This window comes from Gymnogyps californianus, chromosome 11 (genome assembly GCF_018139145.2).
Source record: "Gymnogyps californianus isolate 813 chromosome 11, ASM1813914v2, whole genome shotgun sequence".
NCBI lineage: Eukaryota > Metazoa > Chordata > Aves > Accipitriformes > Cathartidae > Gymnogyps > Gymnogyps californianus.
The window spans coordinates 8226977-8254332 of record NC_059481.1 but is presented as its reverse complement, the minus strand read 5'-3'; the positions used below and the strand labels follow the sequence as shown (position 1 = coordinate 8254332).

The 27356-nt window shown below is 38.6% G+C and overlaps 1 protein-coding gene across 1 annotated transcript; it reads right to left on the bottom strand.

Moving 5' to 3' along the window:
- Positions 1–328: 328 nt before the first annotated feature.
- Positions 329–26924, bottom strand: SLTM (SAFB like transcription modulator). Its single transcript, XM_050903102.1, has 21 exons — positions 26730–26924; positions 25882–25969; positions 17011–17084; positions 16535–16720; positions 16046–16093; positions 14995–15022; positions 13160–13628; positions 12547–12596; positions 10405–10523; positions 8640–8789; positions 8440–8549; positions 8191–8351; positions 7767–7858; positions 7380–7543; positions 6136–6310; positions 5399–5523; positions 4091–4261; positions 2891–3205; positions 2289–2439; positions 1358–1515; positions 329–991 (listed from the first exon to the last, which is right to left on the bottom strand). The coding sequence occupies exons 1-21, from the start codon at positions 26922–26924 to the stop codon at positions 883–885; spliced, it is 3138 nt and encodes a 1045-aa protein (XP_050759059.1). The 3' UTR covers positions 329–882.
- Between the last annotated feature and the right edge of the window lie 432 nt (positions 26925–27356).

Genomic DNA, 27356 nt, shown 5'->3' with positions numbered 1-27356 from the left:
TGCATATATAGGATTCCCCAGCCACTGTAAGCAAAGTTCATTTGTGGTAGTCTGGTTTAAAAACAAGCTGTATCAAAGTTCTGCCAGAGCTTTGCTAAACTTAAAGAGCAAACTGTAAAATTATTTCTTTAGGCCTCCCATGAGTGTTCCTATATTTTTTGGTACTAATCTTCCTTGTGGTATCAAATGTGCTTCTAGATATTCAATAATAGTGAAGGGACAATTGAAGTTTTAGTTGGAAGCTAATGGCACCCATGTTTTGATTTGCTACACCAACATGTCTGTTTAATTCTGTCTTCCTTCCCCAAAGACTGTTTCAAAGACTTACTAGAAGCTCTACAGAATATGAAGGTTTATTTCAAAAGAATACATTTGCAAGAATACACATAAATGCACTCAATGTAACAGTACCTTCTGCAAAAATAGGTTACATAATACCCAGTAATGAAAGAACAATCTTATTTCTCTACAAATTAGAAAGCAGAGATAATAGCCTGGACAACCTTCAAAATGGAGGTTATAGTTGTGTATGTTGTGATAAGTAGCTAACTTGAAAGCATGACACCACAGAGCTAATGTTGGTAAATCAAACTACTAGCACACAGCTGCAAACTATTCTTTTATACAGGATTAACAAATATTTTGGTTCCAATTTGTTTTTACACAGCTCTAGTGCCTCAGGGAAAATGCTTATCAAAGATACACAAAAACTATCCAAAATTACAACGTAACTATTAAAATGCCTCCAAAATTGAGAGGAAAGTAATCATGTTAAATTAAAAAAATTTAACCAGGACTTCCAGACAAGGTTTCCTGTTTTTAATCAGAGAAAGTTTACAAGAGATTTCAATAAGTTATCTTGAAACCAAGCAGCTGTAGATCTTAGAATCTTCGTGGAGGTCCACCTTTAAATGGCTTAAATCCTGAGCCACTTCCCCTCTGCATGGAATTGCCTGTGATCTGTACAACTCTATTAATTGGTGAAGAGTTACTGGAAACAAAGGTTTTAAAAAAGTGTTAAGTTATGATAAGTATCTAAACTCTTGGTGTACAGGTAAGAACATTGTTACGTCTCATATCGCTCAACTGTTTAAGTCTCAAAAAAGACTTGAAACCATACAAGAAAAGAGATTTTACAAGAAGTCACTTGCTTCTGTGCAGCTGAACACTACTGCCACTAACAACACGACAATTGTGGAGCCATGTGCTGGCATGGAAAGGTGGGTTTTTATGTTGTGCAGCAACCACCCATCCGCAGAAAGTAATGCTGCTTGCACTGCGACTATTATACCTCCTAAGCATAACCAAAGCTTTGAGAGCTCAGTAGGGAATTGAGAGGAAGGAGTAGTTTTTGTACCTTGTATGTGGAGACATCATGCCACCTCCTCCACGGCCATCTCCCATTCTCCTTGTGTCATGATACCCACTTCCTTGAGAACTAGGTCCATGCCATTCTTTTCTTGGTCCAGTTTCACGACTATGACGTTCAACAACGTGTCTGTCCTCGTTATAGTGCTAGTAAGAAAGTGACAGTCATTGTCAGAATGAAAGACGTATTTTGTTATCAACAGGAAACGAGCTTTTCAAGAAAGTTAAGCTTACAGCTTATATATATTATATACAAAAGTCAAGCATCTTTTAAGATTTCAGTCCATATGCAGCTAACCCATGCTTACAAGAGTCCTGTTAAAAATAACTCTAGATAACAAAAAGAAAGTAATTGGCAATAATGACTCTGTGGGTATGCAGGGAAGTTCCATGAACTCATACTTTACTCCCAATTCTGCCCTATCACTGACAAGCATGTTCCATATAGCTACAGAAAGAGAAACACTGTTTTTTTTTTTTTTAAATGCTTCTGGATCTAGTAGCATGGAACAACTTAGTCTGTAGACTTTAAAGACAAATCTTACAGAAGGTTTTTCTCTCAGTAGCACATTACAGATTACAATGACAAACTGTGCTGAAAGTAGCAGGCAGTGTAAGGTTAAGACCCTGAAAACATAGGATGACAAAAAATTCTTAAAAGCCTAATCGGCAACTCATTCAGGTATTGTTCTGATCTACCTGAAAGATGCTAGACGTAAAAAGAATCGGGTATGTTTTCTGCAATTTCTGGGCTTATTAAAAAAACAACAACAAAAAACCTTTAAAATAAAGAAAACTAACTTGAAAATAGCCAGAATGCTTGCTAATGATTTATATGATGCTATGTGGTCATTTTTCCAGTGTGATTTTGCATTTTCCAGTCTCTCACTCATGCACACAAACACAAGAAGATGACTCACTTGTCCTCCACCTCTTTCTCCCATCACGCCTCGTTCTCCTTCCCTGCTTCCATACCCAGAAGCACTGCTACGGCTACCAGGAGGTGCACCTCTCACATGTCCAGACACATCTCTTCCTGATCGATCTGGCCTCTCGCCTCTGTAAAAATTGCTTTTATCAAGATTTTGGGTTCAGTATAATAGAATTGGTACCAAATCATAGCACATGTAGACTTCAAAGATTCCTTTTTGTTTTTTCAGGTTCCTAGCAACTTGCAGTTAGCTTCTTAGAAACATTCTTTTAGATCTATGTGGCTCTCTAAATAATTAAAGCTCACATGTTATTTGTTTACATCTGCATTCTTGCACAAAAGCCTCCAATGTTGCTACATATGATTAAGAATAGACTGCTGGGAGTCAGCATCAAGTTTACAGATGAGGTTTAGCATATGTAACAACCTACACACCATTTTTTTTCTAATGCTCTTGGAAAGTGACTTTGCCATTCTTTAGGAGGGGGCCTGTTCTCTCTTTACACATCAGTTCTTGAGGAATTGCTACTATGGATAAACTCCACAAGAATCAGTACCTTCACTAGTTTGTTGGTTAGCCAGCAAATTTACCTGCCATCCCGTTTGTCTGTGCTTATGCTTCCTTCGCTCTTCCAATTTGTTTGCCTAGGTGGATTTGAACCAGTCTCTCTTGGATGTCGACCATGTGGTATTTCAGGTCTGTCATGAATTATCACTGTTCTTCTTTCATCTCTGTCTCCTCGCACTTCTCGTCTGTCTGTATCTCGAAGCTCACTTCTTGGTTGTGGTGGTTCATTTCTTCTGGACTCACTGAAGTTCTTAGGATATCTCTCAAACCCTGGCTCTTCTCTTCGTGCTGTTGGGCGAGTCTTTTTTGCTTCTCCTTGATTTACAAAACGTTCTCGCCTAAGTTGTTAAAGTAGGAAAAAGTAATTTTGCTTGTCTCCCATTTTCCCATTCCTCTGCATATGTAAGCACATGCGTGAGTACACAAAAATATTATTCATCTTTATATTACACGTTTATTAATATATATGTGGCATATATCTCAAAGATCCTTCCCTCCCTAAATTATATTTATTTCTACAATTGTCATTTTGAGCTCAAATTCTTACAGCCAGTTTAACATTTCTTTATGCATTTATCTATTCACATTTTGGTCAGTATAATTTAAGCAATTGTAGGGCCTCCTTTTTGCCTAGTATGAAGTGGAGGGAATGCTAGATTTCTCAAGTCAGCTAGAAAATTCTAGTTTATTGCAGCATAAATAAAAGTAGAGTCCAGAAGCTACAATTATGCGGTCTTAACTTTATAACTGGTTATTGGAGATGTTGAATGGAAACATGAAGTTGGATCTGGAACCAGCATTTACTGCACAGTTGCATGGATCCTGATGAATGTGACTCGTGCAAGTAATGCTCTTAACTCTCATTAAATCAGTTGCTTTTAGCCTTGCTTCTTAAGGAGATAAGTTATCAAGTAGGACAGATCTAATCCATTGGAACCCACTTATGACTAGATGTGAAAGAGGAATAATCGCAAAAATTCTTTCGAAATGTCACCCAAGAAAGACCACCAGGCAGCTAATTCAAAGTCCTCAGAGAAAAGTGGACTAGATTCCATGATATAAACAGCCAGTCCTGAAGACACAAGAAATTTCAGGACACTACTGCAATTCTATTGCATCAGAACTGTAGAAAGCCTTTAGCACCATTTTAAATTTTGAATGGTTAAGAGTGAAATCCACAGAGATGTTGGCAGGCAAATACCTGCCCTATTATCTGAACTTACCTATCAAAAGAAGATGATGGAACAGAAGAACCTTCTGGATATCGTCCCCGTTCTCTGTGATCAAAATCGTTAAACCTGTTCTGCTGGCGACTGTAATCTGAACCGTGACCAAAACGTGCATCTGTATCAAGAGCTATCTTCTTATTCTCATTCCAGTAAGGATCATCTCTCCTTTAAGCAAAACAAATGAACCCTCATCAGTTACATGTATCCAAATCAAGGCCTACTATGCAGAAAATTGTTAAGAGTCAGTTGTCTAAAGACGCTCATTTGACCTTTGGAAAGCCACTAACAAAGGTAGACTCTTTAAATAGTAGTGAAAAAAATAATTTAAGAAAAAAACCCCAAAACACCCCTCTGTTTTAAGTGCAAATTAAAGACACAAAAGATCAATATGTAATAAAATCTAAGCATTATATAAGTATCCTGTGTATACAAGTATACCGTGTTGCACAGTTTAAAGAAAAAAAAAAAAACAACAAAATAAAACCCCAACAAAGACATCACCGTAGGAATATTTTGCCTTGAAAATAGCCTTCTAGGAAAAAATTGCCCTCTAGGATACCCCCCCCCCCCCCCAAACCACCCACAAATCAGAACAGCGTTCTCATGAAAGAATACTGTAGGAAACGTCACAGCCTTGCTTACTAGAAACTTCCAGGTACAGAGTCTCTATGACAAGAATGTGAGACACTAAAGTGTATAATCAGTAGCCTTGAAAAATGAAGCTGTCTTTATTCCTCTGGTGAAGAAGTACTAGTGTTCTGCTACTGTATCTACCGTGACAAATTACATTTACCTCCCATTGTACCACTGATATGTCAATTTTATGGCAAAGGTCTCAGTTCTATTCTTATAATCAAATAAAGATCAAAGCCAGTTCAATTCATGTGGCTCAAACAGCAAATGATAGATGTCATCAGCTTCAGTAAAAATTAAGCCATCACATTGACTTGCTGAACCATCCATTTACCAGAAATGTGAATTCTTAAAGTAGAAGCTAGAAATTTCAACCGTTAAGGCAGAAGAACAGCTTTTCTCAGCAAATGCACTGAATTGCGCTACGCTCTTTCCGTACAATAAGAATTAACTCACAGGATGCTTCTCTTATTTCAAAACTCTCTCCTTACAGATAACCTATGTTTCATGCTTGGCATAAACTGATGTCAAAACCAAACAAATACCAGAAGTCCAGTTCTTCTCTGAAGACTTGTTTCAGGTACAAATGCATTTTCAAGTCTGACACAAGGCTGGTAGCTGTTTCTTCTTACTAAGTGCTGTAAAACAATGGTTTGAGAATTAGATTACCTGTGATCTACATCACGTGGACGTTTCAAAGAATTCCTCTTTTCCTGTTCATAACGAAGTTGCTGCTGTTGTCGACGAAGTTCCTCCCTTTCACGAGCAATACGCTCTGCTTCTTTTCGACGTTCCTACCATGAAAGGGAAGAGTTAATAAACACAACAAACAAAATAGCTCTTCATTAGAGATAGCTATAGAACAGTTAGCAAGTATATGGAATTAATACTTGATAGTTTTCTATTAAAGGCTATCTGATATAATTCATCCTTGGATAGCATCTAAGATTAAAGAGCATAAGGAATACTTCTCTAAAAAAGCAGACAACAGATCTGTAGAAGCTATTAGCTGTTAGACAGAAATATCTCCAGGTAATTTTTTGTATTGCTACTGTATTTGTTGCCCAGAAACACATCTCATTAAGTTTGCAGTGACATTCTCTAGGAAAAATCTAGTAAAATTATGGAAGACTAATATGGGCAATATGATCTGCTGTACTTCAGTTTTAGAGACAGACATGTATAGCCACCACATAAACCAGTAGCAAGGATTTGCCATCAAATCACTCACAAGCCAAGCAAACAAGATAAAGATTATTGCTGTTTTACATTGTGGATTATGTAATGTTTGGTTGGTTCTTTTATGGACTGGGTGGAAGGGTGAAGAGAAAAATTCACTGCAAGTGTAAACTGCGTTATACTCCAAAATGATGTTGCACTACAGTCCAAAATATAAGTATGCACACCTGTTCAATACGAACACGCTCTCTTTCCAGACGCTCCCGTTCCATCCTTTCCCTCTCTAGTTTTTGCCTTTCAATTTCTAATCGTTCCCTTTCTCTCTGCAAGCATTCTTCTCGTTCATGCATTATTCGTATGCGTTCTCTCTCACGACGCTCCCTCTCAGCAATTTCTCTTCGCCTAAAGGGGGGTGGGGGGTGGAAAGAGGTAGTAGAAACTCATCTGAAAAATTTTCTCAACCAAAACTAACATCACCTTAGGCATACACATTAAGAAAGCTATTTGAGAGTAAGCTCTTGACAGAAGTCCTGGTATTGGAAGTCTACTCCTTTCAGCCCCAAGCAGCCAAACTGGTATTAGCATATTCTACAGAACCATTTAAGCAGACAACAGATACTAGGAAAAGTTATATCAAGAATCACAATTCTTGATGTATTTTATGCTGGATTCATGTTTCTGTGTTGTCACCTGGCAGACAACAACAACGGCTTAGCAAAGAATATGATCTGGATCTTAAAAATAAATGCTATTTTAGCTCTTGCCCTCTTCAAGCTAACAAAAAATTTACTTATTGTTTTCTGTCCAAAAATAAGACAGAATAACATGGCCATTCTCACTTGCACAGGTTAGGTACACTTGTCAATAGCTTCGTTTTGCTTTCTTCTTCCCACCTCCTATAGTACAGCTTCCAAGAAGCAGGAAAGGCATTTTCTCCTTTAAGCTTTATGCCTGCTGGGAATTCCTTTGTTTAGGGAAATCCAGCTAACAACATGAGTCATTTAACTATCCTTTGCAAACTTTTGGTCATATGAAAAGAGCAGAATAGAACGGTGTAGCCGTTTATTCCTTTTATTTAAAGGGACAAGATTGTATTATGCTGGATTTGTCATTTGGATATACAACAGTTCTCTGTTTAAAAACAGACAAACAAAAAACCTGCAAATACTAGTTTTGGCCACATCTCCTAGTTAACTTCTCATCTTTTCAAAAAGAAAACTGGCATGCAGTAACACTTATGAGATACACTCCCCCCCATAACAAACACTAAGCTATGTGTGTACATATATGGCTAATAAAAGATTAAACAAAAATTTTGGAGTCCTTTACTTCATATAAAGATACTGTTAGAGTCCCAGACTGCAACATCTGAGTAAAAGGCTTGACAGAATGCATTCTGATTAGATTTCCAAGTATAGTATCTGATCAATTAATGTATAAAATAGCCTTTAGCAAAAAGTTGAATTACTACCTTCGGAGTTCAACAGCTCGTCGTATTCTTTCCAATCGAACCATGTGTTCTCGCAATCTCTGTTCCTTCATCTTTTCAAAAGGCAAGATATCCTTTCTACCCCTGTATTCCCTGAATTTCACTTTATCTTGAATAATACGCTCTTTGTTCCTCAATATCTGTGGCTATAGATAGAGATTACAATGGTTATTTCAGAAGTCTCATTCATTTAGGGAGATTTCTGGATGCTATGTTCAAGTATCATTAACTACTTAGCTATCCCAAAGCATACAAAGCTTCTATCTAAGCTTAACAGCTTGTGATAGTTTATTGACTCTTCAGTGAAAATATCGACTGTAAGGTAGTATCAAATCAGATAAGGATTGCATCAAATCTGTAGATACTTACTTTATCAAACCTTCCCCTTCTAACTGTCCTAGTGTGGCCTTGGTCTCCTTTTGTTTGGTCTAAAACTACAACTTGACCTGGGCTTTTACCACCTAGTGAAGGGGGGAGGAGAAAAAAAAAGAAAGAAAAAAGGTTTAAAAACACACACACATCCCTATTTGCCTATTACAGATTTTCCTTAGTGAAATTTCTAAATCTCAAAATTGAACTGTTGCTGGTAGGAGAACCATACCAGCACGTCTGTAATTAAGTAGTAATATAAAATATGGAAGCCTTTACATGAGTTCTAAAGTAATACATATTACTGGAGTCTAAAAAAAGAACAGCTGTTTAATTGTCTGGTTTCCAGTAAGAGCAAGAACATGCCCCCAAAACAAGTCAGACACACAGATTCAACAGGAGGAAACATGGCTATATTGCATACTTATTCTTTTCTTTTCTTCAGTTTTTTTAGTGGATTCTTGATTAGGGCCACTTGCTCCATTATCACTCTTCTCATCTTTACCTTCTGTTTTCTTGGCTTCTTTACTTTCTTTTTTTTCAGATTTCTCAGATTTCTTTTCTTCTTTTTTGGTTGATGGAGTTCTTGTTAGGAAAGAAACACACAAATGCAATGAGGAAAATTCAACTTAAAGGATTTTCACAACTTCAGAAGACACGTCAAATTTCTTACTTGCTGGCTTTATCACTTGACGCAGTCTTTTTATCTCCCATGCTTCTACCCGAACCAGATTTCTCATCACTTTCCTTCTTCAACTCCTTTTTGGAGGGATCACCTTTCACCTATATTTTTTGGAAAAAGCAAATAGGTTAATAGAGATTCTTGCATAAGATGGTCTATTTTGGGAAAAATTTTCATCTTATTAAACCTACTTTCTCAACAGAAATTTGTTGTCCATGCAGCTCTGTTCGATGAAGGTGTGCAATACATCTAGCCACTTCTGTACTAGAAGACATTGTTACTATGCCGTAACATTTTGCCCCTGGGCTTCGCGCATTTGTGACCACCTTTGCACCAAGTACCTACATAAACAGGTAAAATTTACGTTTTGAGAGAGACATTTCTCGTAAGGAAGCAATGGTATTCTAATAATATTTTTACCCTAGTATATAAAACACAAAACAAACCAACCCACCCCAACAGCAACAAAAAACCCACCCCACTAAGGGTTTTCAAAAGCATGTAATTCCACAGAAAGCTGCAGCTTTGAGAACTTTATCCCAACTTTCACATCAAGGTGTATTAATGCTTACGTCCTGTTTTGACCAGCCATAACCTCATACACATTATCTAAATGCTTCTTTTGACAGTTACCGTCAACATTCATTCACAGAAACACCACTGATCTGAATTTGACAGTTCATCTCTGACAGATGAACCCACACAAAAAAGTCAGCAGCTGCCAATTAATGGCAGGAAGGTATAAACAGTATTATGTAGTAACTTAATAAGGCAGCCAGTTCTTCAAAGGCATCTAGCAAATGTGTCAATTAAGCAATTTTAGCAACCAGCTCTTTGACACCTGCTTCTTGAGAAAGCATCAAGCTTTGTGTTCCTGCTCCTTGCTAGAATTTCTATAACTACTGGAGCCAGTCGTCTTGATGTAGTCATGGCTCTAATGCAACAATTTTATCTTTCTAGCAGCCTGTAATGGTACAGTCATTTAGAAATTAAATATTTCCCAATTAATTTAAAACTGGGAAGCTAAGTAAATACAGGTACCAAGCATCTTTACAGCAAAAACAGCCAAAGAATTGGAAGTTTTAACAAAATTTCAGGTTTCAACACTTGTGGAGGCATTAAAATCACCTACTAAACTCATTAGAAAAATCAGATATCCAATAATCAGTACACATACTTGATATTCACAGTGCTAAGGTTCTAATTAGTTCCCAAGATGCAATAATGTCATAACTGCACAGGCTTATATAAACACCATGAATTCACATAGTTATCAGCAACTCTTTTGAGAAAATGAGAACAACTGCAACAAAAACTGTTTTCAGAAGACTGCTTAGCTTATATGGATTCTGCATTGTGCTATGGAATTTTATGTTAAATTAAAACAAAATGCAGGAAAACAGACTTAGTTTAAGCAGCCTGTAAAAAAATTAATCAAGTCATTAGAAGAGTCCCTAGAAGAACAGACATTAACTGTCACATTTTTTAACCTATTCTTCCTATTCATAAGCCCTCAGAAAACATTTTAAAAAGTTTCCCAAAGCAGCAGGATCTAGAAAGACTGTTTATATTACAATTTTACCAGTTCACACATTATCTTATACTCATGGTTAAATACAGTTGCTGCAAAAGAACATAGCCATCATTATTTAATTAAAAAAAAAAAAAAAAAAAAAATTTAAACCCAGTCCTGACCAGTCATATTTGTGACATTTCTTTTGCATCTATCTTACCTCAACAGGAAGAAAAATCTCTTATAAAATTAACTTATGGTTCTTCCTGTATGCATGCACTCTTACTTTACATGCTGAAAGTATTAGGGTTTTTTAGATTACACTGGTTAGACATTTCATCTCAGACTTTTATTTAAATCAAGTATTACTCAATTTCTGTAACTGAATAGAGGAGGGGGAAGAAACACACACAATACACATGGTATCACACCCCATGAAATACCTTTCCATATTTGCCAAAGAGATTTTTCAAGTCAGCAGCTTTTGTGTTGGAAGACAGTCCGCTAACCCACAGGTTTCTAGTTGAACTTCCACTGCTACCACTAACACTGCTTGCACTTCCTGAAACAAGTTTTACAAAACAGCCAAAAAATTAAGGAGACAAAGGTACCATGAATATTGAACTAAACTGTTGCTGAAAAGAGAAACTTAGCCTGTTACCTTTAAGTAACTGTTTATCCGGTTACCTTTCTTGAAAAGACTTCTATATAAAAAAAATATATGCCATAAGATTTCGTTCATTTACCCACGTATTGAGACCAACAGCTTGGCTAACTCATACCCAAATGACAGAGCTAGAAAAATCATACAATTCTTTGTTAAAGGCATGCTTTACCCCTCATTTGGGTGTGTACATTTAGCTTCAACTTCTGGTTCTTATCAATAACTTCCATCCAAGAAAATTTCTTTTAGCACTCAACATTTGTTCTTCATCAGTACATCTTTACACTACTTACATTACCAAAGAGATGGAAGAAACGTAAATAGAGGAGACTTAGTTAATCCTAGCCTCCAGAATAATGTGGTCAATTTCCACAACTTCTTGAAGTACCTGCCCTCCATCCAGAGCAGCTTTTTAAAGATACTGCTGGATGTGGAACTGGATGCAATCCACCAAAATGATTTTCCACATACTAAAGAAAATACTAAAGAAAAGCCAGAAAAACATTATGTGCCTTAAACACCAACACCCCCTCCCCATATATTAGCCATTTTTGCAACAACGTATAACTAAGAACTCAAGAGATTCATGTAATCTTATTCCCAACATCTTTTAGTCTTATATTATTTAGTTCGGCTTGCTGCTGTTTGCTGCTAAATGTATGAACTGCTTTTGAGTATGTTAAAATGTAGCCAGTCATACAGGCAAGACCAGAACTGGATCTCCAGCTAAACAGTTGGAAAATCTGGTGGTATGAAGAGTTCTAAAAGATAATTTAACCACCTTGAGGAAAAAGGGTAGTTTTCCTTCTTCAATGCATCAAGATGAACTAAGAGCAAAAGGCAACAAATCTCAGTTGTTGTCAAACTAGGATTATCTTGATAATCCTAGATATCTTGATAAACCGTGATACACTTAGAATATCATTAAATATCATCAAAGAGCCAGTATACTGGCTTTGGCTATGCATTTTACAACAGCCTTATGACAGTTACAATTATCATATATGATACATGAAAGCAGATTTGCTGTATATTCATTTAATTTCATTGTAAGCATATAACTATCATGAAAAGACATGCATCTACAGAAGACTGAATTATATCTGTCACAAAAATTTCTCCTCAGAAATTCATTTGTCAGGTAAAGTTCCATTCATCCATTAGTGATAAGCAAGAGATTCTGTGACAAAGGTTTTTGGCAGAGAGCTAGTAGGCAAAGGCAAAATAAGGAGACACATGAGCTTATACAAATGCATTTGTTCAACTATGAAGCATCAGTATAACTGGTGACATTAATGTGCTCTTGAGCTCCACTCTATGAATCTGTACCATAAACCCCTGCATTATGATTAACAGATAGAAACTCCAAGGTAGACAAATAGGTCCAACTTTAATGCACTAAACAGCCACAAGTGCAGTTTTGCTAGCTGGCATCTTAGCTGTTATACTTGGTTGAGAGTTCACTTTATTTAAAAATGAGCTAGAATTAAAAACAAGACAAAAAATTTCATTGGCATTATGTTTAAGTACTTGCAATTATTTTTTGCTTGTTCTGCGTATAACATCAACCCAAACTGTCTTAAGTAAGATACAGCAGGCTTATCTGAAAATTACACCTTCTCATCAAAACAAAGACTTGGGAAACGTTAAGTGGAATTTGCTCCCCAAAGTATTTTGAAATAGGAGAATATATTTTCATTAAGTCTTTAGAATAAGTATTTTTGATCTTACAAGGAATCTGGCATAAGGAGGAAAAAAAAAATAGACACATACATATAGCTAGTGACTACTGTACCTCTAGCATAATTTACTACAGACGGATGAGTTCAATTATATAAGCCATTTTAGTACGTGGCAAGCAGTTTCTCAAACAGGAAAGCATTTAGTTCAAGACAATACTACCCTAATTTGTAATAGTTACCTTTATCATCCTTTGATGTTGTCTTGCTTTCTTTAGATTCCTTAGTAGAGCTAGAGAAGCAAATTAAAAATCAGAAGAAAATTGAAAATACAGAATTTGATAAGTGTTGCATTTTATACTACTAATACTAATAGGCAAGTTAACATTTCAAAAAATAAAAATAAAAAAGGGCTAGACTGTATATTTGAACAAATGATTCCCTTATGGATTCTTGCACTGATTTTCCCCAAGATGCCTGAAGATCTAGATTTTCTGACAACTCTATTCAGTGGATATATGGCAATCTTCTCCAGATTTCAGGACGGGGACTTGACTTCATTTTGTGTTCTTAGAACTGATAGCTGTTCATTACCATCATCACAAGGACATTTAAAAAAATCGTCAATTTGAAAAAAATAAATAAATGCTGACAATTCGACAATGCAATCAGTAGGACATAGTGTCTATACGAAGATCTTGAATTTTAAAAAGTAACTTATGGCGGTCAAAAAAATCTATAGGCAGGAGCATAGGATACTAATTACAAGATTCTTGCTGCTACCCCCTTAATGTAGAGTGATCTTATTGAATGCTGGTACTCAGTATCGTAAAGAACTGACATAGAAAAACAAACCTCTTTGCTTGACCAGAGGCCCCAGTAGACGAGGGACCTTTCTTCAAAGTATCCTTTTCTTTGTCTCCAGATTCTGCTTTCTTTGAACTTTCTCTGGCTTCCTTCTTGACAGGATCACCCTTCACGCAGTCTTCCTTCTTACCATCTTTATGGTTCTCAGTCATCTCATAGTCCTTGCTTTCCTTCTCCAGGCTCTGTGAAATGGTATCCTGCCCATCCTTTGGCTTACTTGCTTCAGAATCTGTAATTTTCACATTTTTACCTGTTTCTAGGAGGTCATCACCATCAAAATCCAGAGTGATGGCATCTTCAGCCTGGATTGTAACCGATATGTTATCATCCTCAGCTTCTTTCACAGAGGTGTTAGCTTCCATCTCTTCGTGAGCCGTGTGATCAGCCTCAGCTAGGCTTTCTTCTGAAGGAAGAGGTTTAGATACTTCTTGTGTACCATCACCAGAACCTGCTTTATCTAAGAGGATTTAACAGGAATAAATATGGCAAAACAAGAAGTTTAAACAATTTCATATGCATAAGCTAGAATAGGACCTAGAAAATACAAAGCCAGTTATTAGCACTGATGGAAGGTTAGAAAAAAACACAAGGTGTATTAACATAAATATAAATCCTTTACCCAGGATCACTTATTCTTCATGGCAAAACACATTTTCTAGAGACAAATACCAAAACATTAGGAGGGAGAATATGGTTCCATCCTGGAGATACCCGTTCTTCATAAGAATTATCCATTTTCCAGTTTAGGATTTAGCGTTCCAGAAGAAAATAGTTGCTTTGGACGCTCACAGTTTGATTTAATCTGTCTTTGAATCTTCCTGGTTCTAGGACTTCTAACCTTCCCAAATCCGAAAGAATTACAGTCTTGGAGAATTTCAGCCAGTCTTCCACGCTGGTGTTCTCTTTTGCTTTTCCTTTCTAAGCAGTTGTTTGGCAGTCAAGTTAGCTGTACAAGGCTGCTGCAGAACACGGAGGAGCGAGCTTTAATCCAGAGTTCGTAGACAAACGGTACTCAATCTTCATCCACTGGGCATATTTTCCATCTCAGTCCCATACAGGCATCTCCAACCGTATTCTTGGATTTGCGCAGATGAGACACTTCAGCCATAGGGTCCCTCGTAAACATGGAGTCTGTAGTTTTATCCTGTAACTTCAGTAATGTGTTTATTCCATCTTGTGTAAAGTGATGGTGTTCCATGTCCTTTCTAGTCCACAATACATAGAATCCTTAAGACTTCTGTCCAGGAAGTCTGTTTGCCCAAACGCATTACATTCCTTCTATAGTTTCACTAATGAGCACAGCTTAAAAAACAAAAAGGTAGCCACTCCACAGGTTTCCAAACACTTGTTTTACCATCCTATATATAACTGGTATTTCTAAGTGACAGTAAGCCAAGCATATGATGGTCCATACATTTGTTGGGTGCTCAAGTTCAGTGTAAGAGTGTATCATGTCACTCAATTAAACATCAGTTACTGCAGTGCAAATTGGAAGCTTTTGCATCAAGACTTACCGTATATTAAAATCAGAGTCCTTGAATACTATGGTTTTTTCATTAAGAATCATAGTATTACAACTATATTATACATCCACCACAGTAACTGATAAGTACTGTAATCAACTCTTAAGAGTAAAATAACTCTTAGGAGTGAAATAAACCCGCTGACTGCAATGATTCCAGGTGCTGAGCTTAATAAGGAGACAACTGATACTTAGTACTGGAGACAAGCCTAGTATTAGTAAAGAGATTGAATAGTACAAGAGAAAGTTGCCTGCTCTACCAGACTAAAGACCTCTGAACTCTATTAAACTTTAAACATACCTTTCTCATTTTCTTCATCTTCACCATCCTGCAAGAAAAGGAAGTCAAGACTAAATGTCTCCTACTTTAAAACTTTAAGCAGAACAGTTCACATTTTCCACAGAATTTCTATCATATGAAGGCAAATTAATGAACTGAAAAGTGTTTCCGAAGAAAAGATGATCTAGAAACCAAGCCTGTGCATCTCTCTTGTCAAATCACTGAAAATTTGTACGAAACTTCACTGGTATCTATCCACAACACTTGCAGTTTGCAATTGGTTGGAACATGCAGCTAATTTTCTCCCCCCCCACCCCAATTCAACAGGACATTTCTAAACTGTCCCATGTCTTGCTAAAGCCTTCAGAACAAATGTCACACTGCTGATTACTACTGTCAATGAAATGCAAGCAATCCATCATTAGCTTTAAAAGCTTAGGACAGAAGTCAGAAACTAGGTAGACTTCTTCCACCAAGTACTTAAAAATTAAACCATGATTTTAGTAAGTATTTACGTATTTATCATTAGCCTTACTGAGCAAGACATGCTGTATGAGATGTCCCTTTTCAGACATCAATTTCAAGTAACTCAGAATGAATTTCTGAACTTAAAGATGTTACAGATGTTAGTATTAACAACAAAACCCCCAATCCCAAACAACCACACCACACCCACCCACCCCCTCCCTGCAAACATTCTCCAAAGGCAAATCTCTACATTAAAACCGGAGTTCTAAACTCCTGTATAGGCTGTATATACTATGTTAGCATTTGGCATAGCCCTCTGAAGTGTATTTAAGAGAGTTTGAAACATATTCCTTGCTAAGTCTATGCACTGAATACTCCCAAATTACAGACAGGAATTTGCATTTAACTAGGACATCTTATTTGCAAATCACAATTATCTGCATTATTAAAAAAAAAAAAAAAAAGAATGAAAGCTACTGTTTACCTTTACTGTACGACATCATCTGACTCTAAGATGCATGCTGGAACAAAAGGCAGTCTAAAGTGATCTTTTCCAACTAAGTAGACATGCAAATCAGATTAACAGTACTGATTTGGAACTTACATGGACAGTTGGAAAAGTGTAATCTTCTATGTCTTGACCTTCATTTTCCTATGAGAATATAGAAGGGACTTGCTCAGCAAACTACTTGTAAGACACACATTCAGAGAGTCAAGAGATTCAGTTAACTCAGAAAACATTTTAGTTAAGTGGATACACACTCAATAAGGTGAGCATCAATGAGCAGTTTTCTTGCATCTTTCAGTTCAGTGTTCAGATTACGTATGTTACTACTAGTACCAGGGAAAAGGACCACTTAGGAACTCTGTATGGACTGTGGTAGAATTTTAGTAATCAATGCCACATTTGTTTCAGGACTATTCAAACACAAGTCAAGGAGAACTGGGGGGTGGGGGGGGAAGAGTACCAAATTATCTTTAAGAGATAAGCAAGACAAACTGAAAAACTAGTTCTGACTTCCTAGTAATACAAACACACTAAGAAAAATATACATTTTGGTGATAAAAATGCATGAAAAATACAATAAAGTACCTGACTTTCAGAATCCTTTTCTGCATCTTCTGTTGTCTCAGCTGGCTCCAGGTCGTGGTATCTTTTCTTTTCTGCAGATGGTAGTTCTTTAGAATTCAAGTTCTCATCTTCAACAGACTCTTTAAAGTCCTTTAATTCATCATTGCCGTCTTGATCACTTGCATCTTGAGTCTCCAATTCACTTTCCTTTTGGTGTGAACAACAAGTATTTGGCATAACTAAGGGTATTAGCTATATTCTGAAAAATTCACTGCTAGAATCACTGTTTCTGCAAAATACTGTATCACATCCATAATGAAAATTCATATCATGTTTAATAAACCCCACACTTTCACACCCTTAGGCATCACAGCTGTGCACACAGTAAAAACAATGCTCCAAATTTCCACATAAATTAGCGGAAAGAAAATGGAAGCTTTTTTTGGCAAAGCCAAACATTAAACTTAAATACAAACTGGGAAAAAAAATTTACATACTTTTATTACCTTGACGAAGGAATCATCTTCAACTGAAGCATCACCAGTTAATTCATCAGCTTCCTGCTTTTTACCTGCAATGATAGGATACTCTAATGACTAGAGCTGCTACGTAGAGCAGACTTTCTTTCAATACTGATTATGTGTTGTTGGGCCTTAGTTTATTATTCTCTATATGCTCTAGTTTATCGGAACTGTTCACTATAATATAACCCTCCCAAAATTGAGTATTTCTAAGGCGAGGAGAAAAAAATGTCATCTGAGTGAGCATGAACAGAATAAAGAAACATGAATAAAGATGCCTCTGTGGAGATGACGACTAGACACAGCTCCCTTTGGAACCCATTGCATTTCCTTAATCTTCTGCAAAAACAAGACCAAAGAACACTAGATATAAATATCTTCACACAAACACACCCTTTGTAGAGCATCTGTCTCTCTGATTCATTCTATCAAAGATTAGCCTATGCGATGGTTTTCAGTAGCTCAAGGTACAAAAACAGTTCTGTTAGGAAGTGGCTTTACTATCTTCTACTGAAACTCAGTGTCAATTCAAGATGCAAATGAGATGGCAGTCATGATCAGCACTTAATGCTTTATTTTTTGACATCACATCTTCCCTCACCCCTTCGTCCTCTAATGAATGGCTAAATCAATTTAAAAAAGCCGAAGTTTGATACAGTATGGACATTTCTGCTACCTGGAATAGTCAATTTTTATCAGCAATTAATTTCCATAGTCTTTCATACACAGTTCTTAAATTGCATTTCAAAGCTGGAAACTGCTCAACTACAGGGCAAGAAGAGAGACTACTGTTTTGATTTTACTTAGATTCCAGTTGGTTTTACTTATTTCATTGAAAGGCAGCACTCTGACAGTACTCCTATATGCAGCATATTGTTGTTTTGAGTTCAGACGCACACTAGTCTCCAGGAAAAGACACATGGCAGAAGTTACTTCTACGATTGCAAAACATGAGATCCAAACATTCAGATCTAAATGCATAAAGAGATCTTGCTGCTGATTTTACTTCATTTAAAACAAACAAAACATTCCTGTTTTATATTTGTAATGCAATAGATTTGTGAGATTTTGGTGCAAAAAGCCAGCAGCACAGGTATACTTAGGGGAGCTAGCTTCCCTCAGAAAGGGAAATGCACTTACACTGGAAAGGACAGTTTTTAATATGCATCACAGCTGATGCCTGAAAGCAAGACTAACTCAAATTTTGTATTACTATTTCAGCATTCCATGATAGAATCTATAGCCACAGATATCTTCAATACAAATAAAAAGCAGTGAGAAACAGCAAGGATTTCTACACACATTCAACTGTTTTCTGTTTTACCCCTCTCACATTTCAGTTCTTTAGTTTGTTAAACCTGAAAGACCAAGTTTTTCCTGCATCCCATATCCAGCTAAGCATACACAGACAGGCAAACACACACAGCAGATGCGAGACATATTTAGCAACTATCTAGCATATACTATCATGAAATCTATTTAAATTCACTCATTTTGCCTGAGGAAATCTGGCCGGTGAACTAGAACCCAGACTTTATAGGGAAGAGAAAAAAAAAATTGACAAAGCTACCTCAAGTTAGTCCCATCATTCTGCAATAGCAGCTAGAGAACTATATTTTATGGACATGTCCTCATCAAGACGAAGTTAAACCTTTCAGTAATGAAGCTGTCCATATCTTTTGTTTGCCGCTAGATTAATCCAGACAGGAATACGTTAGCCTTTCTTTAGTCTGTCTGTCTTTCTTTGCAATAAGTCCCATTTACTCTGAGTACCAGAGGCATTCCAAGGCATCAGGAGACCTGAACAATGACCTTCACTTTTCAGCTTCAAGCCAGAAAGTGATAGGAAGTTCACTTTCCCTCTCAGTTCTGTGTTTCAGGTTACTTTAATCTGGTTAGAGTCACATTGCTCAGAAGTGGCACTTCAGGGTTCTGATACAGATAGTTTTCAGATGGTGCAGTAACCTGCCAAAAAGCTAGCGTCCACAAAAATTCAAAACTTTTCCATACTGATACTCATCCACAATAGGCTACTGAAAGGCACACTTGGCTCATAATTTCACATAACTAAAATCAGATTGCAACAAACACCTTTCAGAAACTGACTGTTTCTGTGAACTTATTCAAGACCGGTATCACTTCGAGGAAAATAACTGGGATTAAAACGTATGTTAACAATCAGCCAGAACAGCTGGACCTTCTGCAGACAACAGGCATAGCAGGTCTCAAGTCACACAAGTTGTCAACACATGATAAAATTTCTGTACAGGTTTATCCATGCAGTGGCTATTGAAAATGCCAATACTGTAAGCAGCACTCACCACAAATCTGGGTGCCTAACAACACAAATACTAATTTACCTTGGAATGATGGCACTCCTTTATAAGCCATGCTCAATCCCTTTTCTGGCAATGGCAATTGCTACACACCATAAAATTGCAACAGAGTATTTACATAGAGAATGAATATTCTCCTTAGAAGTAAGTAGAAGATTTAGAACATCTTTAAAAAGTTGGTTTAACATTATGCAGGTTTAGCTTTCATCTCATTTACAAGCCTTACAGTAGCATAAGCTTGTTCTACCTATTCATGGTCCTCTACATGAGAAATTCAGGCTGAGTGTATACAGAATTACAAAAGAGTGTATTTTGGACAAGTCTTATGCTAGACATCTGCATCTCATGCAGAAGTACAGTGACACACTCACCATAAAATTTTGGAAGAATTAGTGTATTCCTGCTGAAACCCCCAAGAGGGTTCTGTCATACCTGATGCTAAAGATTCATCAAAAACATGGAACGGGAGGCAAAAAGGAAGAAGGGGAAAGAAAACCTTTACAATGGAATAAACTCTTTATAGCGTTATTTAGTTAAGAGGTCTGCTGCAATTTCAATAGTATAATTTGCCACAATATTAACAAATTATCCTGTTATATTTCGGTATTCTTAAATGGTATCATAGGGCAACAAGAATATTTAAGTCTTCTACAGTGTCTACAGGATACTGCTCTTAGTCATTTATGGTTTTTAGAAAGGATGTACTTCACAAAGTCAGATACTTTCTAGAGAATCACCAACTTGCTCATAAGATTTGCCAACATTTGTAATCATATAATTAAACATTCATAACACTTTCTAGTGCAGCTCATTAGAAATATCACTCACCCCCACCTTAATGAAATTACTTAGGAAGTATTTGGCAAGATTACTTCTTCCTCTCTGAGGGCACATGGAAGCCTTACCTACAGTTTGTTGTACACCGTCTATATCTCACTTCAATAAGACAAGATATATCATAACTTAAACAATGAAAACAACTTTCCAATATTGGAACCACCTATGCAAAGTGTTTCTAAGGTTCAGTCTGCATGTTCTTTCTCAAGTGTTGATTACAACTTACAATATCTTAAATTTCTATCACCAATACTGAGTTCAGGTATTTTAGCTTAATAATTCCCCCCAAAGACTCTCTTCTATACATCATCTACTCATTAACATGCAAGAAGAAAGTCTAGTTTAAAAGGAATGTTCTCTTTACAAATAATTTACATACATCTTTCCTCAAAAGAGGAGAATATACTCATTTCCTTATAATGTACTCTATCTTGAGTAAAACACTTGAGAAAGAGTAGGGTCTCAACAGTTGGTTTAATCTTGACAGAAATACTTAAAAGTTTGCAGGGATATACAGTGATTGAACACCACCGGTCAGATACCTAGAAATAACAATAAATTAAACAAACCTACTTTGTGAGTCAATTAAGACAGACATGCCTTCTAACATTAAGAGGTCTAACTAGCAGTGCAACAGCACTGTGTGCAAGGGCACCCCCCCACCTCCCCGAACATTTGAATAAGTCACTTTTCAATCTTTCCTATTTTATTCAGCAACTGCAAAGCAGATCAACAGAATCAGCCACTGAGAAGAAGTGACAAAGAAGCTACCTGCTTGCCTTAAAAAAACAAAATAATTTTAAAAAGCAGGTCAAAGCAGCTCAGGAAGAATATTCATTTAGAAAACTTACTCTGAAAAAAATGTATTAGAAAAAATTGAAAACGCAGCTTATTCAAGGTTAAAATTAAGGCATTTGTACTAGTACCCTGCAGATCATGTCATGTATGTAACATGGCCATAAGACACCTATTTTCAGTGCTGTTGAGAATCCCTATCTTTCTCCAGAGATGATTTACTGGGCAGGAAAACTCTGATCTACCTCTGGACAAGCTTGCTGCACAGCACACTGAGAAATCAAATCACAGAACTATAGTAACAGATGTTAACAACTCAGAAGAAGAAATAATGAACTGACAGTTTGTTAAAATAGTTATTTTAATGTTCCTGAAGGACAGATGACATCATGACAGATTATTTCCCCCACTCCACTCTCCTTTTGAAGGCCAACAGTGTACAACTTAGTTTTTGGGGTTTTTTTTAAGTAACTAAACAGTTTTAATAAAGAAGTCAAAATTATTTGGGCAATAGTATAAGCCAGCCACTGTCATTTGTCAGCATTTGATCTAAGAAATAGTATTGTCAAATTGGAAATTCAGTCAGAAACTAGAGAGATACTTAAGACACGAAGTAATAGGTGTCTAACTGGCCTCAGAAACTTGAAGAGCCGCAAATAAACATCTTTGCTCACATTAACACTCTGAGGTTAAAATTGATTAGCCTAAAATCTGTTCTTCATCCACACTAATTCTAAAACTTGGAAGAAAAGTAACTTTCAATCACCAAGTTACGATGTATCAATATGCTACAATATTTTTGACTGCAGATACTTCAAAGGAATGTTCACATCAGAAACATTTGAAAAATATTTCATACTAGCAGTAAAGTAACTTCTGCTAGATACCAGAATAAACAGCAGAATGTTCAAGCTTAAAAAGAACAGCTTTTTCCAAAAACTGTCATCTTTCTACAAAAAGAGAAATTTGTCCATAGCTACCAAATTCCAGGGTGGAGAGGCACAGCTGAGGCCATTAAAGATGAAGCACTTGGTATTTGTTCCATCTTTAAGTTTTCAAGCTTTAATTGACAAAACCAACTGATCTCACCTGTATAGCTTTTCTGATTAGCTGTTCTGCAGTTCTTCTTTACCCCAAATATTTAATTAAATTAGCTTCTCAAAAAAGTGTTAGATTTTGACTAACTTTGCATACAGGATTGATCAAGGATTCTTCTTGGATTACAGAATCCTTCTGCAAGCATTCTTTAAGTCATGATGCAAAATCCTCCAATTATACATTTTCCTGATGAAGATCCACGTGGCTCCCTCTATGTTACCTCAGTTTTGGGCAAGTCAATTATCCTGGTTTCGGCTGGGACAGAGTTAACTTTCTTTTTAGTAGCTGGTACAGTGCTGTGTTTTGGATTTAGTGTGAGAATGATGTTGGTAACACTCTGATGTTTTAGTTGTTGCTAAGTAGCACTTATCTTAAGCCAAGGACTTTTCAGTTTCCCATGCTCTGCCAGCAAGCAGGTGTGCAAGAAGCTGGGAGGGAGCACAGCCGGGGCAGCTGACCCGAACTAGCCAAAGGGGTATTCCATACCATAGAACATCATGCCCAGTATATAAACAGGGGGGAGTTGGTTGGGAGAGGCGGATCGTGGTTCGGGAACTAACTGGGCATTGGTCAGCGGGTGGTGAGCAATTGCATTGTGCATCACTGGTTTTTTTCCTCCCCCCCCCTTCCTTTTTTTTTTTTGTTGCATTCCTTTTCATTACTATTATTATTATATTTCATTATTACTATTGTTAGTATTATATTTTACTTTAGTTATTAAACTGTTCTTATCTCAACCCATGAGTTTTACTTTTTTTCCTTTGCTTTCCTCCTCCTCACCCCACTGGGAGGGGGAGGGGGAAACGGCTGTGTGGTGCTTAGTTGCTGACTGGGGTTAAACCACGACATCAGTAAATACCTTATTTTAAATATGACTCCTTTTTCATACAGTATCTTATGCTGCAGAACTTGGTATGGGACACTGGTGAGCTGCTGTTTGTTTTAAGAGAGAAAGGTGGTCTACATTCAAAGCAGTTTAATCAAGGCCTTATTCGTCTACTCATAGTGTTTTACAGACGTTTCTTTCCTATCTCATAGCAAGTTGGCTTTGTGTCATCATTATCAAAAACTTGTCACAGTCTAGTAAAAAACTGCAGTATACACTCAGCTGATAAATCAAATTATCAGGCCATCACAGAATCCTATTCTATGAAAGGAAGTCCTACTCTTAGTCTCATTCCTATTCTTCTCCATTTTGTCAACATACTCACAGAAAAAGCAACGAGAGGGAAAACAAATATATCACTCCCCCACATACACTATTCCCCCTCTAATTCAGCCTGCATCAGTATTCCAGATCAAGTTTTTCTAACAGGCAGTGCTAGGGAATTAGACATCTCATTTTTTCCACAGACCTTAAGAATTGCAGTAAAACTGGCTACAAAAGACATTCAGATCTAAAACTGATATCCATCTGACATAGTTCATGATTTTTTGGAAGGGAAACCTCCTTCATCCCTCCCATTCACCTCTCAGGCTGCTGTGAGGACGTTTATCCATTACTGCCACTCCCCGGCCTTTTCTGAGGCTGTATTTTCTTCGTAAATGAATATCTAATATTCCTACCCTCCTTTGTACCACAATAATAGCATGGGGAAAAAAATACTATAGGAGTAGTAGTGCTGTTAATTTTACCACTGGACAGCAGTAAAATAATTAAAGACCCATTAGTATTAGTCTGAAGCTGTGGGGTGGGGGGAAAGCAAGCATAAGCAGAAAGCCTAAAGCAATCTGTCAGCAAAAATCAGTAAAGGAGGCAACACTACTCATAGCGAAGAGCATGTACAAGCACAAGGAGGATCAAGACAACTAATCTGAAATGAAAATTCAGTCCCACTGAATTCAGTTGATGGGCACGCATCTCCCACATGCCTCTGAAAGTTTCCTAGTGACATATTAGGCAACAGATTTTTGAAGTGCTAGATTTCCAAGTTTTGAGGGATACTTTCTGGTTATTAGTAACATATTTCAGCAGAAAGCACCAGAGGGAGATAACATCAGAATCAGCAGTTAATACATACAAGGAATAGTTAAAAAGAAAGAATATATTCTTTCTTACAGTTAGAAGTAAACTGATAAGATCAAAAAAGACTTTCCCTAGATGAATTAATGAGTTCTTCTTGTTCCACACTTGCAGATTACCACAGCATGAACCTCTCATACTTTTGGCACAAAGTTTGCTCGTAAGACTTCTGTAATCCAAAAAGTAATGAGGAAAAACTCTGGAGCTTGCAAAGTGAGCAGATAAGAACTTCATACTTTACTTTGAGGTTTACCAAGAACGTACATGTCATACGTACACCTTACGATTCAATTCCACAGAAGAGGTGGCAGGGAACAGCTACGGAAGCCCTGCCTCAGGCAGCAGGAGCACTAGTGGGCAAACTACCTTTGCAGAAGCAAAATAGTGTAACTAAACAAGAAGCCAGTTCAAGAACATTATGCACATCATGATATTAGTTTGGAGAATAGGAGGATGAAAAACAGCAGATAAGAGAAGTGTTCATCACAGCAGAACAAGTAGCCATTTAGATCTCTACATGAAAAATTGTGGAAGCGTTTCCTTATTTAGCTTCCATGTAGTTTTCTTAAGCATCAGTTACCTTTCCAGAGTAGGGAATAAAGTAATGTCACAGAAGAAAATGAAACCACATTGTGAAACAGTTTATTTCCTTTCACTTTTCTAGTGTGTCAAAAGTACAGATAAGTTATTCAAACTTTCTAAGCAGATAGATTTTATTATTAAATTCCCCATTCACAGCACCAGACAAAAGCAGGAATAATCACTTTCACCACCAAACTCAGCCTAAGACAAGTGACACTGGTATAAGACTAATCATTTCCAAAACAGGTATCTATAGCACATGTATGAACATTCTTAGCATGTACGTTCAATGAAGAATGCTATGCATAAACCAGACATTTCCTTTCCCAGTATTACTCGATTATGGATGCTCGCAGAACAACAGAAAACAAAAAAACAAACAAAAATCCCCCAGAACCCAAACTCACAAAGCAATATTTAAATACTTATGCAAAAGAAAACAGAGCCAAAACAATCGCTGCCAAACAGATCAGTACAGAATGTAAATAATTATTTTTCACAACAGAAAAACTAAAATCTGTTAATTAGACATTTCACAGTGAGCCTTCAGAGCCCATCCAGGAAATTTGTATTTATAAATCCTGTCTTCAGTAAAAAGTATGCTAATAAACGCACACTACACAGTCCTCTTCAGGCAGTGACCCCCTACCACATATTATTGTACACTCATCACTAGCCTAGGTCCAGAACCTTCTCATGGCTAAACAACCTCTTAGTTCTCCCTTTGCTCTTGCACAGATACTCTCGGACACTACAGAGATACCCATCCCCAGCACCAGAGCGGCACAGCAGCTCCTACACCTGCTTTGCACCTGTAACACCCCATGTTCAGGATCTTTGTTAACACAGCATATTCCAAAAATCTCACAGATCATCTACACAGCCTCAGCACACACAGCACAAGTCTCCAGGATCTGCAGGCAGTACAGTCACTACTTCATAACACATCTCTTAACCCACCCATTTTCCATGTATATCCAGCATCCCTATATGTTGCCCACATACAGTGACTGAAAACAGATGAGTAAGGCAAAAGATGACTTACATGACAGAAGTCATAAACAGTAATGTCACAACTGTATCCAAACTACAAGCCACAGTTCCACGCTCCTTCTTTAAGGTGATATATGCAACAAAAACTGCTTAAGAATATAACATATATCAATAGATCTTAACCTTTGCCTTTAGTTGGTTTCTTGGTGGGTGTGTCAGCCGAAACAGTTATTTCAATGTTATCTGGATCTCCTCCTTCCTCTTCAATAGCCTAAATGAGAAAAAAAACCACAATTTTTAACAGATTTCAGTGGGAAGCTAGACAATTTGACTTCAGCAGAAGTCAGTGAGCCAAACAATTTTTTTTTTCCATCTCAAAAGTATTTTATAAAACACTTTGGATTAAACCTTTCATTTAAAGCTGGAGGAGAGGGAGGGAGCGCTAACCATAATGGCAAGAGTTTAAGCTGTTAAAATGACATTTTCAAAGTGCAGCTTATCAAGCATGAGCACATTTCTCTTTGGAAACATAACACTAGAAGGCCACTACGACATCCATGATGACATTAAGGGCAGCACAAAAACAGGAGGGAGGGAAGCACAGAAAGCCTACAGCAACGACCAGCCCCGGGGCTCGCCCCGGCGGCCGCCCAACGAGCTCCAGCGCCCAGAGCAGCAGGCGGGCCGCAAGGCCGCGGGGCGAGCTCCGCCGGCCGGCCCAGGCTCCGCCAGCTGGGACACCGAGCCCGGCCCGGCCCGGCCGCCACCCCCGACCCCGGCGGCCGAGAGGCGCGTGCCGCCCTGCAGGGGCCACGCGCCGCCGCCGAGGCTGCCCGGTCACGGCAGACCCTCGCCCCTTCACCGACACCGGCGGCAGCACAGGGAGAGGTCCCGCCCCCCACACCGGGGGCAGCCGGCGGGGCCGCGAGGGCCCCGCCCCCGGAGCCAAGCGGCCGGTGGCAGCGGGCCGGGGCCCCTCGGCGGGTCGGGCCGGGCAGGACCAGTCCCCGCGGCCTGTGCCGGCCTCTCACCTGCTTGAGCCGGGAGATGAGCACGGTCTTCACCCCGGTGATGTCCAGGTTGCGCCGCTTCAGTTCCGACTTGAGGTCGATGACCCGCAGGTCGGTGATCTTCTTGCTCTCAGTGGGGGGCAGTGCCCCCGCCGCCGGGGTGGCGGGTGCCGCGGGAGCCCCCGCGGCGGCGGGAGACGAGGCGGCGGCGGCCATTTTAGAGCGACTGAGCGCGGCAGCTGCACGCACAATGAAACCCCCCCGCCCGGCCAGGCCGCCGAGTACCCGGATGGAGGCCGCGGCAGACCTGGAGGCGCGGCGCAGGCGCGCTGCGGCTCACCTGGCCCCGGGACCTCCCCGCGAGAGGTTGGCGGCGGGCGGGCCGGGCAGGCGGGGGGTTTGCCGGGCTGCGCTTCGGCCCTGCCGAGCCCGCCCAGGAAGGACGGGCTGGGGCTCGGCACGGCTCGGGGCTGGGCTCTTGCTTCTGCAGGGAGCGGCGCCGAGAGCCATGAGGTGCCCCGGGGCAGTGCGGGCGGTGGCGGGGCCGGGCCGGGCCGGGCCTGGCGGGAGGTGTGGGGCTGCGGGCTTGCGCTGAGGCGGGGAGGCGTCGCCGGCCCCTGGGCTGGGACCGGCCCGAGGAAGCACCAC

Bases quoted from the DNA above. Each gene is read 5' to 3' on its own strand.
- SLTM (XM_050903102.1), bottom strand. From the start codon at position 26,924: ATGGCCGCCGCCGCCTCGTCTCCCGCCGCCGCGGGGGCTCCCGCGGCA. The intron at 15,023-16,045 runs GTAAGTTCCAAA...CTTTTCTTGCAG, and splicing joins ACACTTTTCCAACTGTCCAT to GATGGTGAAGATGAAGAAAA. The intron at 3,206-4,090 runs GTAAGTTCAGAT...TTAACAACTTAG, and splicing joins CCATCATCTTCTTTTGATAG to GCGAGAACGTTTTGTAAATC.